Source organism: Armigeres subalbatus, chromosome 3 (assembly GCF_024139115.2).
Source record: "Armigeres subalbatus isolate Guangzhou_Male chromosome 3, GZ_Asu_2, whole genome shotgun sequence".
In the NCBI taxonomy this organism is placed as follows: domain Eukaryota; kingdom Metazoa; phylum Arthropoda; class Insecta; order Diptera; family Culicidae; genus Armigeres; species Armigeres subalbatus.
Window position 1 is genome coordinate 344592025 of NC_085141.1, and position 18522 is coordinate 344610546.

The 18522-nt window shown below is 35.9% G+C and overlaps 1 protein-coding gene across 2 annotated transcripts; it reads right to left on the minus strand.

Moving 5' to 3' along the window:
- Positions 1-981: 981 nt before the first annotated feature.
- Positions 982-15344, minus strand: LOC134225922 (mobility group protein 1A-like). Of its 2 annotated transcripts, none has more exons than XM_062706361.1 (3): positions 15187-15344; positions 1859-2057; positions 982-1752 (listed from the first exon to the last, which is right to left on the minus strand). In XM_062706361.1, the coding sequence occupies exons 2-3, from the start codon at positions 2006-2008 to the stop codon at positions 1567-1569; spliced, it is 336 nt and encodes a 111-aa protein (XP_062562345.1). In that variant the 5' UTR covers positions 2009-2057; positions 15187-15344; the 3' UTR covers positions 982-1566. The 2 variants fall into 2 exon arrangements, with proteins under 2 accessions (XP_062562345.1, XP_062562346.1); XM_062706362.1 differs by lacking the exon at positions 15187-15344 and adding an exon at positions 6463-6619.
- Positions 15345-18522: the final 3178 nt, after the last annotated feature.

Below are 18522 nucleotides of genomic sequence, written 5' to 3' on the forward strand. Positions count from 1 at the left end.
ATGCAAAAATGGTAACCTGGCTTGGAAACCTCACAGTTAATAACTGTGGAAGTGCTTAATGAACACTAAGCTGCGAGGCGGCTCTGTCCCAGTGTGGGGATGTAATGCCAATAACAAGAAGATGATGATAATAAAGCACAGGCGGTTAAAATTATGTCATGAAAATCGTTGTTGTTTGCGGTATTATTTAAAAAATAAAAAGGTTAATACTTTCAATTTTTTTTTTGGGTGGCAGAATCGGGTCGAAAACGTGATCAAATCGGGTGTAGATAAAATCGGGGAGTGACAAAATCGGGTCAACACTGTATTCAAAAGGTGGAAGGATATGATGGGCAGAGTATGATACAAGAATGCCGGACAGCAGATACAAATTGATTTGGGGAGCGACCGACCAAAACCTTCAACGCTATTTTGATAGTAGATAGTCCTATTTTAAGAAAGTATTAAAATCACATCGAACAAAAATAGAATTTTGAATAGGGCAATTCAACTGAACCATAATATTGTGGGGCGTTTTAAATCCAAGGTTCTGTGATATCAATCAATAACATTAATCAATAAGAACATTTTTTTTTCAATTTTATTATTTTTTTTTTGTATTTTATTCAAATTCAAGATACGATCTTTCCACATTTCCAATCAATCGACACGATTGAGAGAGAAAACAAAAATGAGAAAACGGTTTCCATTGTGTTTTGTTCTTACACGGTAGGTACGCAAATACAAGAAGGAAAAATCCTATTACACAGCAAGGGGGTTCGAGCGGGGTGGGGGGCGGTGCAGGAAAAACACACCTAGGGATAACATTTTCTCCGCAGCTGCCCACGCCCTACTCGGTTTTGTCTAGGTAGGTAATAATATTTACGATTCTTGTGTTTGTTTATGTATAAGTATTTGTTTTTTGTTTTGAACTGAGAGAGTACGCCTACTACAATGTCTTACTTTTTCTTGTTTTTGTTTTTCTTGACCTAAGAATACAGCTTTTTTTGTCGTTTTTATCATACATATTTTAATTAACTTAAAATTAGGTATGCTGTTTTGTAGATTTTTTTTCGGGTTTTCTGTTTTTAGTTACGATACACTTGCATTTAATATTACATGGCCTTCCTTAAACAAAATAAGTTGGATGCACATATGTTGTGTGTTTGTGAAATAGTAAAATGAAATTGATCCGATTCTTGAGAGAAAATCGTCGGTTTTGTAATTTTGTTTGTGTATGCGTCAGTTTACTTTCAGAGTTTGTAGTCGGACGAAAAAATATCAAACTTTTCACTTCACACAGCGCGTCATCTACCTTTGTTTTTTTTTACAGGTTTTAATTTAGCTGTTTCCGCGAGCTCAGGTCCAAATCATTTTCCGTTTTTCCCGCTTGCCTCTTATGTATTTTGTTTGGTTTTGAATTCCGCTCTGTTCTAAAATCTGTCACTGACCGGTTTTGTTTTTATACTGCTGAGAAGTAAGGCCCCGAACATTTATACAATAAATTAAAAATAATTTTTTTTTGTATTTTTGTTTACTGTTTTTTTTTTTGTGTTGTGGGGGTGTGTGTTTGCTCTAATTAGTAGTTCAGTCGCTTTCTTCTCCGGACTCATCATCGTCATCCTCTGAGTCCTTCTTTTTGCTCTTCTTTGCGACCTTCTTGGCACCCTTGCTCTTCTTCTTGCCGGAATCCTTGCCGCCACCATTTCGCTCGAATTCCTGGACGGCTTTGTTGTACTCGTCCTTCATTTTGGCGGCCTTGTTTTCCCATTCCTGTTTTGTAAGAGAAAAAATGATAGATAAAATTGCGTTACTTAAACGGTTCAAGAGTACGGTATGAGACAACGGAGCAAGTCGTTCTGACTGAGTGGATACTTACGCTCTTATCCTTCATGGCTCTCCATAGCTCACCACCTCGCTTGGCGATTTCGGTGACCTTGATTCCAGGGTTCTCCTTCTTGATCTGTTCGCGGGCAGAGTTCAGCCACAGCATGTAGGCGGATAGAGGACGCTTTGGTTTTTCTGCCATTTTGAATTTGGTTTGTGTTTATTTAGTATTAAAACAATGAAAGCGAGATCTGCAATGAAAAGAAAAAAAAAATGCAACGGTTAGTCTTATTTGCCCAACTTCATAAAATCAAGTAGATGAAACCCAGAGATCATCATCTATCAAATTCACCCGTTATTCGCACTTGACACTGCCTTCTTTTTCTTACCCTAAACGTTAAATCACTTATCTCTGACTACCGTAGCGAGAAGTGGTGAACGTTCACGAAACACAAGCTAACTCGTGAACAAAAGAGGAATGAACACTTTTTCGTCATGCCCCACGACAACGAAAAAAATCAATTTTAATAAAGAGAAGACAAAATTCCTTTCCACGTCGGCGATTCGAGTGCCGACCGACCGAAAAACTACACGCATACGCGCTCTTTTTCAACAAACACACAGTGGCATCGATAACCTATATTTATAATAGAGCAAAAAGCTTCCATCATGTCCATGTAATACGTGAGTTAGTTGGAGCTGCGAATGAACGAACCGAACGATGGAACGTCGACCAACAACCGCCGATGAGACGAAGATGGCGATGATGATGCTCGGAATATTAACCCACCGGTCGTTCGTTTATGATATTTGATCACGCTAACTGACGACTACCTATAATAAGTAGGCTGTGAGCGGGAAAGGCACACTAACCACTAATCGAGGTTGATTTGCCGCGGGTGAATTCGCGCCAAAAGATTGAAACGCAGTAGCCAATGAGAAAAAGGCGGTTGATGATGACATCTGCTGAAAATTTTAAAATTGCGCGCGTTTCAACCGTAGGTACCTACCAGGAGGATATGAAGTGAATGAACCTTCAGGTTGGCAAAGCGTTTGACCGCAAAGAACGCCTCGTGTGACGTTAAAGTTAATGCGTTCGTCGCGCTGTTTTTGGATCCGGTTTGATTTGCTGATCTTTGAACGCAATTTTATCACTACTCAATAATACTTAATCATATTTAAGTGGATTCTTCTCCATTGATGATTAAAAGAAGTTTAAAATCGTTAATCTGACTTTAGTTTACTCATGAAAAAATATTTGAACATACATAACTCCAATTCCGTCTCAATCTTGTCTTATTAATCTGCATTCCCTACGAATTATTTACTTTATTTTAAGTAGGTACATGGAATAAAATTTATGTTACCCACAAACAATCAAATCATTTGGGTAAAATCCTAATAATGAAGGCTTAGACCGGGAATAAGCAGATTGATGCTTTTAATATTGAAAAAAAAAATCAACGGACCACAAGAAATAGGCAATTCTCATCGAATTTTTTTCTCGTTTTATATCTCAACTTTTCTAAAGAACTCATATTCAACCTGTAATTCAAAAAATCGAAATCCAAAAATGCAGCGCTTCAGCTTTAACTGGCCTGATGTTCCAAAACCGGAAGAATGTTAAATCAAAATTAATTTAAATTAAATTAAACTAAACAATCGATTGACTGAATAAAACTTTTGGACAAGTCAATTATCAATATCAATTGATTTTTTTTTAATATAACTTTATAATTGTATGTTTTACACGTATGAAGTTTATCATCATATTAATTATCGAGCATGTTGTTTTTTATTCGACGAGTTTCGCCGTACTTTGCGTTCTAGAGAATAGAACACCAACTTTCTTGTCACGTTTGGCAGCATTTGACATAAATGATAATTCATCATCTTGATTCGAAACATCATAAATTGATAACATTTGGTTAGTGTAGTAGACGGTTTGCGTAAGATGTTCCATTCATTCATATCGTGTTAGATACGTTACGAGAACTTGAATGTGTGGGCCACAAAATCACAAATACATCGCGAACCACTGGTGTTCACAGAAAATGTATGAACACACTCTTGCCATTATGTTTGAACACAACATACAACACCAATGCAAGTCAACCACGTGGGTTAGCTGAGGATTTGAATCAATTTAAGTGCTAACGCGTAACTGTCAAAAGCGAATGTCTGATTACACCAAAAGCATTATGCTAATGACTTTGGCTCAGACTAGTTTTATAAATATTTAATGTTACATTTGCAAATGCTCATATGGAGATCAAATGACTCGGTATCAAAATCAATAATATGAATATTTTTAGTACCATTTTTGTTAATTGCGATGTTTATTGATCTCCCGAGTCACAAGTAACCATGTTTCAACGTATCCTCTCAGTGACATTTTGATGTTGAATGTTCTTAATCAAACTCAACATAGGTCATATAGTGACCAAACTGATTGAATTTCGTGCAATTACTAATATTGCTGTGTTGCAATTATTTTCTATAGAAAATAAGCTGTAGGAGCTTATCTATTCACGTTTATAATTTTTTCGTATAAATAAACACTGCGAACACCCAGAACAAAATTATCAACGAAAAAATCTTGCAAACCAAATAGTCCTTTCGCTAGTTAAATTGTGACGAAAGTAATCTCAACTCATATATTTTTATATAGATTAAATTTCGAAACGATTGATCTATTGAACATTAACCCTTAAATGCGCAATGTTGTTTTAAAACAACAAACCTAAAATATAACATGCTCCTGTATAAGCGATATTGACAAATTAGGGCACAATTCCATAGTTTAGTTTGGTTGAATCATCACATAAAAGTAGCATTAGTAGCCAAGGATGTTATCGATCATTTAGTAGTTTGTCAATAACTCATTCCATTCATTATTCCAACCTAAAACCAGAAAAAAATCATGCTGGATTCAAAATGTGTTGTATGGTGGATTTTTAGTGCGAAGCTTTTTCTACAACTCTTCTTAACAGGTCGATGTTCGAATTCCACTGCTGAAGGAGTTACGGTGCTAGTTGCTATACTTATACTAAATGATAACAAAATATGCAATCATTTAGTCTAAGTTACTGCTACTAGCGCTATAGCTCCTTTATTAATGAAATTCAAACAACGAACTGTTAGGCAGAGTTGTAGATAAACCTTTGCACTAGAACTCCACCATACAACACATTTTGAAATTTAGCCTCTGGAATGAGTTATTGAAAAACTACTAAATGATCGAAGGCAGATTACTAAATGATCTATAACATCCTTGTTAGTAGCATTAGTGACCCTGCCCAAATAATTAAATTATTGGGAATTTGTAAATTTCATCAAATTGATTTGACAAACGCTCACGATGAGAGTTGTTTTACTACATATATCAAATATTTTACACTATGCCGAAATATTTGAGGTAATATTCTTGCCAAGTATGTATTTAATTTGATGCTAAGGTGAGAATTGTCACTCAACTCATAAAAAAGCCCAATCACCTTATGTTAAAAAAAATACGTTGTAAAATATTTACTGCTGCCGGTAACTTAACTGAACTGTCGTATTTTGGTATCCTTTTCGAATCAATATGGGACAGTTAGGCTTGTGGCGGACGTTTGGGAAAAATAAATGAGTCAACATATTGAGGTCAAAAGTTCACCAACCTCAAACAAACCATGTTGCACAAGGCAAGCTTGTTTCATATAAGATCCAAGTAGGTACCTTTACCACTGAAAGGCTTGGCGCCAAAATAAATGCTAAGCATATCAAGGACGGTTTGTCACAAAAGCAAGCGTGGAATTTGAATTTTGATACTTGATGAGAACCCAAGCCACGCCGTTTTCGGCAAAACACAGTCGTCTACGACTTTCAAGCTTCCGTATCCGTTGCAAACTATTTGAATATGGAAAATTGAATTACACCAAAAACCATATAAGAAAAGCTGCAGTACAAGCCAACGGCTCTATCCATATAGTTCCAGAATGATTTTCATCGTGCCTATTTGCAGTACCAGCTTGCCAACTGAACGAGTTTCCTCGTTTCATACAAAATGGACGACAACGAAATCTGTATGAAGCAAGCGCGCGTTGGCTCGCGCGCTCTCGGCGTCGTCGTCCCATGATCGCAATAACGAAAAAAAAACTACTCTTCTTCTCGGCCTTTTGACGACGACGACGGCATTTTTCTTTGCTGGCAATCTTTTCCTCATCCAGTCATCAAGCCAACAAGCGCGCGGGGGTCACCTTCCTCCGTAAATTAGACAAGGGAAAAAATAGCCTCTCCGTATCGGCAGCTAGTCAAATGGTTCACTTCCAACGAACTTTCACCCCCGAACACAGTAGGTGCGCTTGTGAAAATATCGATTTTTCAACGCGTCCCTTCGGTTTGGGCGCGACTACGTTGTTCGACAGCATGCTTAATTTCACGCGTTTGAAAATAAATTCACTTTTTTGGCGCTTAATATCCTTTCCCAGTGAGCACTAAGTGATTGTTCAATAGTAACTATCGGCTCAACTAGTTGGAAAAACTAGCCGGTAATAAAAATGTAAACACCACTCATACAACTAGAAAACACCAACTCTTAAAAACTTTTCTTGGAGGCAAAAATTGCACTAACACCAGTCCCAAATTGGGACTTGTACTTTTTTCCACAATCACCTTTTCAAGTTACTGGATGCACACCACCAACTACTGCAGGAGCAACTTTCAAAACACAACCGACTGGATCAACGAATGCGACTACAACTGAATCGATGCTCGGCGTACAAACGTCCTCCGAGTTCGAAGGCAGACCGACCGCACGCCGTATGCCGTTCTCGTGCGAGTGTATGCGTCGAAAGCTCACCTCTCTCACTCACACCACCGCCCGGGCACCATGTGCCGCTGAATGAACGACGTTCATTTGCGTGGTGGTGTGAATGAATTTTCGGGCTGTTTGCCGCCCGTTCGGTGGCGTCGATGGCAATTTTTGAGCGGGACCCGTTTCACGCGCGCAAGATTGCCTTGAATCGACCATCAAGAGGCTACCGCAATTCAAGGGAAGATGTTTTTCGCAAAATTATCAATCAAAATTGAATGGAATCGAAGATGTAGAGACACAGATCGATCCCACGCGGTGTTAATTAACCCCCAATGGCGTGTCGCAACGCCAATTGCTCTCTACGACGCAAAATCAACGTTTTCCGGTTAGACACGAAAAACGCGCTTTTCTCAATTAATAAACGCCACAAAGCTGTTTTACCTCGAAAAGTAGCAAGAACTAGTGACCAGAAGTGTCAATCAAACCTAACATCCGGTTAACAAACGCTCTAAATTACGAATTTTATCGAAAAATCGATTCCCCCATACAAAATGGCATCGATGTTGTAACCGTCACACGGTTCTCGCTTTCTCCCATCGAACCGAACAAGCAGCAGCAGCAGCACACATTTTAAAAAGTGACGCGCCATTCAACGCTTTCGAAACAGCCAAACTCGGCTCTAACCATCAAGAGGGTCGCTTTGCTTCGCATCGGCCGTGGAAACCCGTTGAAGAGGAGCGCGATTCGGTTGTATGGAAACTGGCTGGCAGCTTGTCTGAATGGCTGTTTGTGCGGGTTTTCGCTTCGGTATAGAGATACCGTTTTGTGTACGGTTGCGCTTTGCGCCTTTCCAAAGGAGATGAATCAAATTACGCTCGGGAATGAATGAAACTGAACTAATGGTTCATTTGGCGAATCGGTAAAATGAAACGGTTTTCAAATTAGGAATGAGAATTTTGGTTTCTTAATTTTTGACTAATCAATAGTGGTTAAATAGCCAAATTTGAAAAATGACTATCAATTATTAACAATTATGTGAAGTTTACGCACTTAATACATATTTCATAGGTAGGAGACTAGAGAAAAACTTTGTTAAAAATCATAAATATCTCTAAATCAATTGTAGATAAGTAATTAACCATAACAAAATCAGATATAAACAAAATATTTAACATGTTAATTTTGATGGGTGACTCGTGCCAAAAATCTTCTTCATCGATGATCCGATTTTTTTTTATTGTTCTTATTCTCTTTTTGACTGCTTTTTTATCTTTCCCAATACATATTTGAGCACGCGATTTGTTTGTAATATGTATGTCTTAAATCAATTTTTTTCATTATAAATTTATTGCAATGTGTTGAATCTAATCCATATCGAATTATAGAGCTAACTCCACATACAGTATTGACCCGATTTTGTCTACAGGAAACCGACCACTGTATGTGATTCATTGAATTTAGTCACACATCAAATTTTATCACCCCAAAATTTATCAAGGGGATCATAAAATCGGTATATATTACTGTATTTTGTTTTAACATTTTATAGTACATACATTCATTTTACAAATTTTCTAATTTCTAGCTTAAAACTAAATTTGGATGGGAATTGTCAATTAACTTGAATTGTACCATACTTAAGTTTAGATCATATGATTCACATCGTAAAAAATATATTGCGGTAAAATCAAAACGATTTCTCGCAAAATTTGTTTTTGAATATTTTAAATTCTATGAGTTGTGTACTGATGAGTATTCAGAAGAAATGTGTATTCTGACAATACAATTTTTTTGCTAAAGGTACATTTCTCGCAAAACGTGGTAAGTCCAGAACAAGAACACCGTCTTTGACCAAAGGTAGTACGACTGAACACTTAACACCTAGCATGACAACGGACAAGACACATAACACCCAATAGACCAGTGGAGAATTTTTCGATGACGAAAAGTATCCTCCTTACTTTTTTTGATTATTACGACGCCATACATTTACATCGAATTTTTTCACAGAGATCTGAAGAAAGTAGCTTTGTCTAGCGTACTGAGGTGGAAATATTGTGATAAATGCAAAACTAGCTTCGATATTAGTGAAAAAGAGCGTAATGAAAGAGAGTCTCTCATTTGAACATACGACGTTTACAATTTTTTTTTTGTTTTACCGTAATATTTTTCTATCAGTATGGTCGAAACTCGAGTAAAGAAAAATTTAAGTTATATCTGAGTTCTGGACCGAGATCCAGAGCTCCAAAGTTGAACATTTTGTATGAAAAACGGGAAGTGGGTACTTCATTATGGCATATACCACGTGGACAGGTTTTCAACAGTTTTAGATACCCCCTTCCACCAGCGTTGATAATTGATCAAACAAATTTTCAAAGATTTGTATGAACCGTGAACATTCCATATCCCCCTAAACTGTCCACGTGGTACATGGACAGCCCCTAATTATCATTGTTCCAATAACGGAGCGTTGTAATAACCAGAGCAGTTATGCAATATGCCTAGCATATGACAAATTTCTTTGTTTACAAACAAAATCTTGAGCAGTTGTGCAGTTCACGCAAACAAACACACACAAAAAAACTACCTTGGTAGTAGTAAATGCGTTTGATTTTGTGTGCAACAATTCAATGAGATCCATAACACTATTATAAAGTAATCAAAGCTTTTCAAACTTATTCAATCGAAATCTTATTGGACTACTTTCAAACTTTCAATTCTATGATAACTAGCCTAAGCCGAGGTAAGTACGGTACAAGACACTGAAAACAAAGCCGATAGCGATCAACGACGTTCAAAACAGTGACTGCAGTGATCAACGCTGACGAAAATAGTGATTACAATGACTTTCAAGTGCAGAAAAATGACTAAAATGGACTGCTATATGAAGTTAATAGCTGTAAGTTACAAGTTGCTGCACGAAATGTTGTATAGAATTCAATCAACAATTTTGGAGCATGTTGTCCTGCAGAACCGAAGGAGAATGTGTAGCATGAGTCCGAATTTATTCGTAAAACCTTACACTCTAACTTTCCCCTACTCAGTGACTGAGTAAAATTGTATTGCTGTCTCTTTTATTCCCACGAAAATTTTACTCAATTTCTATCAGAAGCAGGATTACTCATAGTTTTGAGTTGTCCTGCTTTTAACGGAAATTGAGTAAAATTTTCGTGGGAAGAAAAGAGATAGCAATACAATTTTACTCAGTCACTGAGTAGGTGAAAGTTAGCGTGTAGCGGATTTGTGAAAATGGATCTTTGACTTACACTTATTTCCACAAACTTTATAAATCTGCATAAGTCTCTGTTGATTCGAACATTTTTCAGAAGTTCTTCCCACTTCTTACTAAAAAATATTGGTATTACATTATGATATCTTTACATCTTTTAAATACATCTGAATTCTTACGAACATTCCATTTCAATTTTAACAGCATATTTTTTTAGATTTACCACGGGGAATTCCTCTGAATGCCTACGCAAATGGAAGTTTCCCTGATTTTTTTCTGCAAAATCTGAAAAATTTGCTAAAAAATGTCACGAAACTTCTAAAGTGTATTCTCTCATTTCCCGAAAAATGCCCTTGTGTTTCACCGGAAACCATTTCCGAATTTTCACAAAAATTTTCTCTTAGACATGCACGGAATATTGTTTCACACTCCTACAAATATATATATATTTTTTAATTTCGGTTAATACATTTTAAAACTCCCTATCCCTCGACCAGCTCTTCTGAATTTCTTCGAAAAACTCTTCGGAATATTCTTGGATTTTTTATTCAAATATTCTTGAAATTTTTTTCGGAATATTCTTGAACAATTTATTCTTCGGATTTTTGTCGGGATACTCTTTGAAATATGTTTGGAAGATTCTTCGGAATATCACCCAGAAAATCTTCATTATTTCATCGAATTGCCGATGATTCGGAACATCCTTGGGCAATCCTTGGGATTTTTTTTCGAAATTTTCCCCAAAAAATCCTCAAACTTTCTTTGGGAAAATCTTTGGAATTCATTTGCCAAAATCTTCGGAATTTCTTTCGGAAAAACTTTGGAATCTATACGGGAGATTTTTCGCAAATTCCTCAGGAAACTCTTTGAAATTTCTTTAAGAAGATCTTTGGGAAACATTTCGTTTTTTAAACCCCTTCACAATTTCTTTTGGAAATGCTTCCGAACTCCCTCGGTAAAATCTTCGAAATTTCTTTGCAAAACTCTTCTGAATTTCTTAGGAAAATGTCTCGGCAAATTCTCTGAAATTTTCTCAGGAAAATTTTCGGAAAACTCTTCAAAATGTCATTGGAAGTATCCTCGGAAAATGCTTCTTTATTATAAGGCAAACCCAGAATCTAAATTTCCTTGGTAAAATATTGGGATTTTTTTTTGGTAAACTCTTCCTTATGAAAGTTTTCGGAATTTCTAAGGAAAATTTTATGAAAGTTCATCGGAAAACTCTTAGGGATTTCTTCAGGAAAAACTATCCGAAATATCTTCGGAATTTCCTGGAGGAAAGGCTTCCAAATTCCTTGAAGAAATATTTAGGAATTTATAAGTTTTCCGGAAACTCTTTGGAAATTTCTCGGATAATATTCGAAATGTCTTCAAACTTTATTTGGGAAACTCTACGGAATTTCTTCCGAAAAATCTTAGAGAAAATCTTCCAAGGGACTGTCCATACATCACGTGATATATGGACAGCTCTCAACTGCCTTCGATTTTTTTTAGTAATTTTCTCGAAGCGTTTCCTTCCAAATTTCCTCGAAGAAATTTTTGAACTTGTTTGGGAAACTCTTCGGAATATCCTCAGGAAGTTTTCGGAAAATGTCAAAACGTTTCAAACAAATGTGTTTCCTGGAGATTTTTTTTAGAATATTTTTAGGAAATTTCCCCGGAAAACTTTCTCAGGATAATACCCGGATTTTTTTTTGCGATACTCTTCGGAATCCCCGAAAATTCTTTATTATTACCTCGGGATATTCTGTGAAAAATAACCGCCGTGAGAAATAAAAAAAACGTCACCGACGTTGAGAAGCTGCAGCATGCCGATGAAAAAGTGTCACTCTTTTTGGACAGATCTGGCATCGAGCCGGTGATGAAGTGGTACAAAGCCAACGATGTTGTTTTTGTGCCGAAGAATGAAAAACAGAGAATGTCGAGGTATTTAAAAACAAACTAGGATTTTAAGAGTGGATGAAAGTGTGTAAGAAAGATGACGCAAGTGTTTCCTGAGATTTCATGAGTAGCGCTAAGAACACGACGCGAACATTTAGCCTAGGAAAGATTAAAAAAATCAGCTTTGCAAAAACATATTAATTTATTCCCTGAGTTTTTAAAATATCCGGCGTTAAATGAATTTTTGGTGATCATTTTTGTTTGTAGTCAGATTCTGCAAAATATTAAACAAGAATATCAAGTAAAACTAAAAATTATTAAAACTCATTAAATTTTTACATTTCTTAGTTTATGAATCTCCAGTTTTGTAATTCAAAATACCCACAATATCATCAGTATATTTTTTGGAAAGCTTTTAAGTATTGGGCACTATTTCATTTTCTTACCCACAATACAAAAATGTATAAAACAAAAACTCCAGATCGCAACCGTATTTAGATTTAGTGAGCGTTTGAGCAACTCCTCGCTTGCTTTTGGTTTCCTCAAAACAACAAGAAGTTCTTCTGGAAACCACCAAACCAACAAATCAATTGATACAATCAGTAAGGTTTTCTCAAGAATCATGTCATAGAAACAGTTTAAAAGTTAATAAGACCGAGTTAAAATGATGGTCAAGTCTTAGGGAGATTTTACCTTTTCCGTTAAAAATTATATTTTGTTTTATTGTCTCAATCATTTTTTTTGTGTTATCTGAGGTTAACATTCCCTAAGAACTCGTATTTTTCGAAGCCTCTATTTTTAAAATCGACAGTAAAAACTGAAAAGTACTGCACGTGTGAATCGGCCTGAGAAATTGGTCAAATTTTGATTCAAAGTCAAGCGAAAATTAGGTAGTTCAATCTTGAAAAACAGCACTTTATGATTTTTTTTTTGTTTTTAATTATAGTCTTTTTTCAGCTACTCTCTGCCAGACAAAAGCGACCAGATGCTACTAAAAAGTGAGACGACCTTACCCTATGAGAACAAAATACAAAGTGATGAATGAAAAAGGGAAATTTGTATATCCAATTTTTGTACTTATTTGTAATTTATTTATTTATCTTTACAACGTAAACCTGTTTGTCAGATCAAGGAAGCTGTTATTGAGGAACATGTTTGTAAAGGCAAATTTACGCAAACAAAACAAGAGAAAAAATCGACATTAAACAAATATTTCACAAATATAAAATAAAGCTTGATACTCCAACATGCGGACAGACGTTTTGGAATGATTCATTATAAGCAATAGACGATGGCAATAAGGTTATGAAAATCAAGTTTTATTTGCGAAAATAAAAATCTGATTATGAAAATGCAAAAAGTAAGTATATAGTAAAACAATCTGGTTAGAACGTAATAAAAATTGGGTTCATAACATTATAAAATTTGGAGTATCGAATTCGGATATTTCCTGTATGTACATATATAGAGTAACAATCAAGACTTAGTAGACTTAGACTTAGTGCTTAGTACACAGGGGTCGCTTTTCACACGAATAAATTTAATCAATTCCTCTGCCTACTTGAACTTAACTTTTTGATTTCACTGATTTTTTTTGTGAATACATTACACTGAAATGCTCTAAATATGTTTTTTTTTTCAAATAAATTACTTTTTATAAGGAAATTGAAAAATTCTCTGAAACGCTTCACATTATCTAAAGATATAAAGATGAAAATGAGGCAAATTTTAACGGTTATTAATTTTGTCATAAATGATTACTTAATCCTTAATTTTTTTTTTTTTTTTTAACTTTATTAATGTGTTTTTTTAATTCTAGGATTAAGTTCAACACAGCTTAATCCTTAAAACCACAACATTAACTTTACTATGTACACCATCTCTGTTGAGTTTATTGGCAATAATTTTGAATGATACTTGTAAAAAGTTGTTTAATTTTTTAATTCTAGAATGTAGTTTTCAACAATACCCTAAATGCACATATTCAAATACATTACAACTCCATTTTCCCAAATAAACGTAAGATTTTGATGCTTAACACCTTGGAAATACTTTTGGTGAAGGATTTCCCTACTAGGAATAGACTTGAAACAGTGAAATATGAAGGTAGAACAGTATGCATCTATATACAAATTAAACAAAAACTTTAAGCTAAACAAATTCATGCTCAAACTCGACTATTCTCACTTTAGAATTGAACATATGCATTATATACAGTTTGTAGTAAGATTTCTATGCATAAAATATCATCCATTACAAGGAAATTTTTGAAACCCTTTTCAAAAATTCTAGAAGCAATTAAAAAATTTCTACGCTTTCCCGTGCATTTTTTTTTTAATATCATCTTTACGGACTTTTTTCCTCATACAACGTTTATTCGCCAATAATCAATATAAAAATGTAGTTATATATTTCATCTTAAGTTTATTTATAGAGTAAGCACAAAATATATAATAAAACTATAATATTACCTCATTACTGAGATGCAAAATATTGACGGTGCTTTGCACAAAAATTCTTATTCGATTTATAATTCTTTCCCAAAACATCATAAAATTTTATTCACTCCAACAACCAGCATTCATCCCACAACCGTTTGGAATTCATTTCATTCATTAACCACCCCGGCGCACAAGTTTATCGAACTTGCTTTGATTTGATAAGCGCAACGTTTCCCACATCGAAAACAAAAGCCAGAACACACGCAAATACGGAGAGCTTTCAGCGCCATTCATTCAATCCAATCATCACCAACACCAACTTGCGCTAGTGAATGAGACTAGCTGTGTGTGTGGACCGCACACACCACCAAAGCCCGAACCCAGGATGGGCCGACCGTCGTCATCTTCGACGGACTGAGAAATATTTCTGCCTCTATGGCCCCATTGGTACCGAACTTATTGGAAAGGAAATTGTTTTGGCGCGAAATGGGTCAAACTCGGAAAAGTTACTCCGGAGACCCTGGAACATTGGTACCAATCGACCCGGCCGGAAAAACCAGGACGATCGTGGAACACGGATTTCCCATCCGGGCCAATCGGTTGAAGAAATTTATTTTTTAAATTTCGCCCCTTACATTTTGTTCGACGACTGGTACTTCTAGTGGAAGCCATTTGTTCGACGGCTTGAGCCATCTTGCTTTTCGGCGATTTTTTTTCTTCGACCGAAAATGGAAGTGGGGCCCAAATGGGGCTCCAGTGGCTAGCTGGGAAGTGTGAAAAACCCCTGGGCCACAATTTTGCCCGAATCGGGACGTATTTCCGGCCGAAATGGCCATCTCCGATCGAGACTCGCCACCCGAACAATTCACTATGGCGGCCATAGAACAAATTTGTTCGGCGAACCCACGCCAGTTAGGGGTTGGAAATTGGCCATTTTCACCGCTAATACCGTGCCAGATTTTTGCAACCAGCGTGGAAAAAACCCTTTGAAATATGTGGCCACGGGGCCTAGAAAGCGAAAATCGACTTACCGGAATAATTTCCCGGAGAATTTCACCGTTCAAATAGCACTAATTTATGATCACTTTTTTCCTATGGAGGAACACTTCGAACACCGAACTGCTTGCCTTGGCTACTATGGACAGAAGAGAAGCTCGAACAAGGCAAAGGCAACCGAATCGTATTGGACTGGTACTGCGCGGGTGCGAGTGTGTTGGTTCGAGCCTAGTCTCGTGTTGTCTGGCTGGCTGCCGTCAGTCGATGTGTATACAGTCGTTTTACTACACAGAAGAATGAACCGACTCATACATACACAGGAAAGCCGCGTATCCGTCGTTGCACAAGTCCGTTCATCGGCACGGCCGGGAGCTTTTTGTGCGTGGCGCGTTTGTTTTTCTCGTCGTGTAGCGATGGGTGTTTTTGTGTGACTTCGGCCGGGGCGGGCGGGTGGTTTTGCAATGAATCTGCATTAGACATGTTCGTGTTTCGGAAAATACGGAATTATGCTAGAAGAATCAGAAGTTTATGCATCTTCCAAAAAAATCTTGCATAATCTCCTAATCTATCAGGAAAAAACTACGATTCGCTTGTTATAAGTGCTTGTAATACTGCAAACTATGACACGTTTGAAAAAACAGAAACTGAACCAAAATATCAGTCTTTTAACCACCCCAGAAGTTTGAAAATTTAATGGGCATTAGACCGAATATTAGACATAAACAAAACGCTCATAATTGCAAATATTCTGACACACTGATTAATAATTTTGGACCTACAAATAAATACAAAAAAAAATAAATTTAAAAATAATATGAGACTATGGTGCGCTTATTGATTAAAATGTATGGCTATTAATTATTCAAAAATCGAAATCAAGGTTTACAAATAAAATAAAAATATGTAAGAGAAACAGAAAAACATGGTCTATCTAATAATATGAAATAAAAGGAATCAATTACTGAATTCTGATATTTGACAATCCATAGCACACATCGTAGAGACATTGAAATAGCAGTCTTGAACAAATTAATGCATTTGAAATATCAAATTATAAGCAGACAGATACGAACATTATTATGTATTAATATGAAAGTTAATTGAATGTATTAGCATTGGCATCCAATTACTCTTTATCATATTTTAAAGGGCGTAAACTGAATAGGCTATTGCATATTATTAGGAAATAAAATAAAACAAACGTAACACAGCCATATTTTTCTATGGTCTATAATCTAAATCAATATCGTTGTATGTCGTTTACTTTATAATTCTGAACACTATGCATTCTAGACATTATATTCAACAGCGTTGGTCGATTCGGTTTATTTTCAACAGAACAAAAGATTCTTCGTCGAATGCAACTTGGTTAATGATAAGTGGATACGTTTTCATCTCAACTCATTAATCGGAATCGATTACATGTGCTTGAACTGAACATACGGTCTGCTTTTCAATACACCCTGCTGTACCAGAAAGGTAAAATGACTTGGAACGTTTTTTTAGAATGCGTGTCTTCAAATTATCTTCCCAAAGGACATTGATATTATCGTACGTTGAAGCGATGAAAACCATACCAGAATTAACGAGCATTTATTAAACTTAGCGCGCTTTCCTTTCGAAAGCCTTTCTCACAGCTGTTACGTGAACGATTATGACAAACATTATTCATTTCTTCCCCTCGATACACGATCGAGCAAGCATTAAAGCCGATGCATGTGCACTGTGCAGTATGGGCAAGGACTTTCGGAATATCCTTCGTCGTTTTGTATCTTCGTACATAAAGTGAGACCGTTCCATTACTGCACACCACATCCTATAGCAAGCTGAATCATGCAAATCATGTATAGAAATAACCGCGCTACTTCTTTCCTGATTATTGCTAGTTCTTGCTATGCAAGAGCCTATACTGAAAAAGGGGTTCAACTCAGGTATTTGCCTTACTGCAAACGGACTTTTTTCTCGATTGTAACATAATATGGGAGGTGTACCGTCATACGGAGTGAATTTGGCATCAAATAAATGTATTGATGATCGATATAAACGTGCTCAAATGTGACCTTACGTTGCTCAGCAGATGTGCGCAGCTACAAAATAGAGCATGCATGGATTCAAATTCGGTATAGTAATCGTCGGTAGTTTACTTCGCTTTATCATTTGATAAATTGTATCTTTATATGAAACGACATATAAATTATTTTCAGTGATAAAAATTAGATGTTTGAACTTTACCATCATTATACACTCTATCTAACTCTCCATACATTATATCTATCGTTATACACACAATATCTGTTACAGCAGCGGTAATTACTCAATTACGTGTCTGACTCCTAATTTTTTGAAAAATATTTATTTACAGACAGAAATACCGTGCACGCACCATACTTTGCGCAGTTAAGGAAATTCAAAATTTAATCAACTCGTACAACTTACAGAAAGTAGCTATCCGCCTGAAATAGTTTTCATGCTGTAGTATTATTATCATATTATTGTTTGAGAACTAAATTTGGTACAAAAATATAAAATGAATAGTAAATTGAACTTCAAAGCAGACCCCTTATTATATGCCTAACTTTGCGCACAGAACTTGGAAAATTTCTAACACGAAGCAAGCGTCTATCATATAATTTTTCATCAAAATTTTATTTTTCAACTAATACTACTATTACAAATGATGTTCATTTCATTTGTAGGCATATAGCAGCATATTTGAGAAAATGAGGACGCCCGGCTTTATTTTGTTATGATTTGACATACTTGGTATGTTTTCACGTCTGTTGGTGTATGTACAGCCTCATTTATGTACATTGAACACAGCTAACAAAAAGTTCTTTTGGCGCAAACCCTTCTCCGATGAGGTATATCATAAATGTTGAAAATATCTAAAAATACGAATTGTGCGCAAAATTAGGTACACTATATTGAAAAATGGTTCCTAACATTGCGCATAATATATTTTAACGAAAAGTATAAGTATCAAACCAAATTCTCATTAGATGGCTTCAACAATATTATAATTATTGGATCTATGTGTAATCAGTTGTCACCGAACGTAAAACATTACAAAAAATACAGTTTTTCGGGTAGACCGTCACTTGTCTTTTGTGCTAAGAACACGCCATTTTGGTCATTTTCACTGTTTTCAGTACACATTTCAACTATTAAAATGAAAAATGTGTCATTTAACTGCGGCAAAATGCATGCACTGTTATAATAACATGTATATTGTGCTGATAAGTTGAAATTATATTTTAAAATTCAATTTAAACGCATTCTATAACAAAAGTAACCGCGAAATGCGCAAAGTTAGGAGCTGCGCAAAGTTAGGTGCGTACACGGTACCTTGGTCGTTATTGTTGTTTTGTGAT

Coding starts and splice junctions, on each gene's coding strand:
- LOC134225922 (XM_062706361.1), bottom strand. CDS start 2,008: ATGGCAGAAAAACCAAAGCGTCCTCTATCCGCCTACATGCTGTGGCTG. Junction 1,753..1,858: donor GAGCCATGAAGGATAAGAGC/GTAAGTATCCAC, acceptor CTTACAAAACAG/GAATGGGAAAACAAGGCCGC.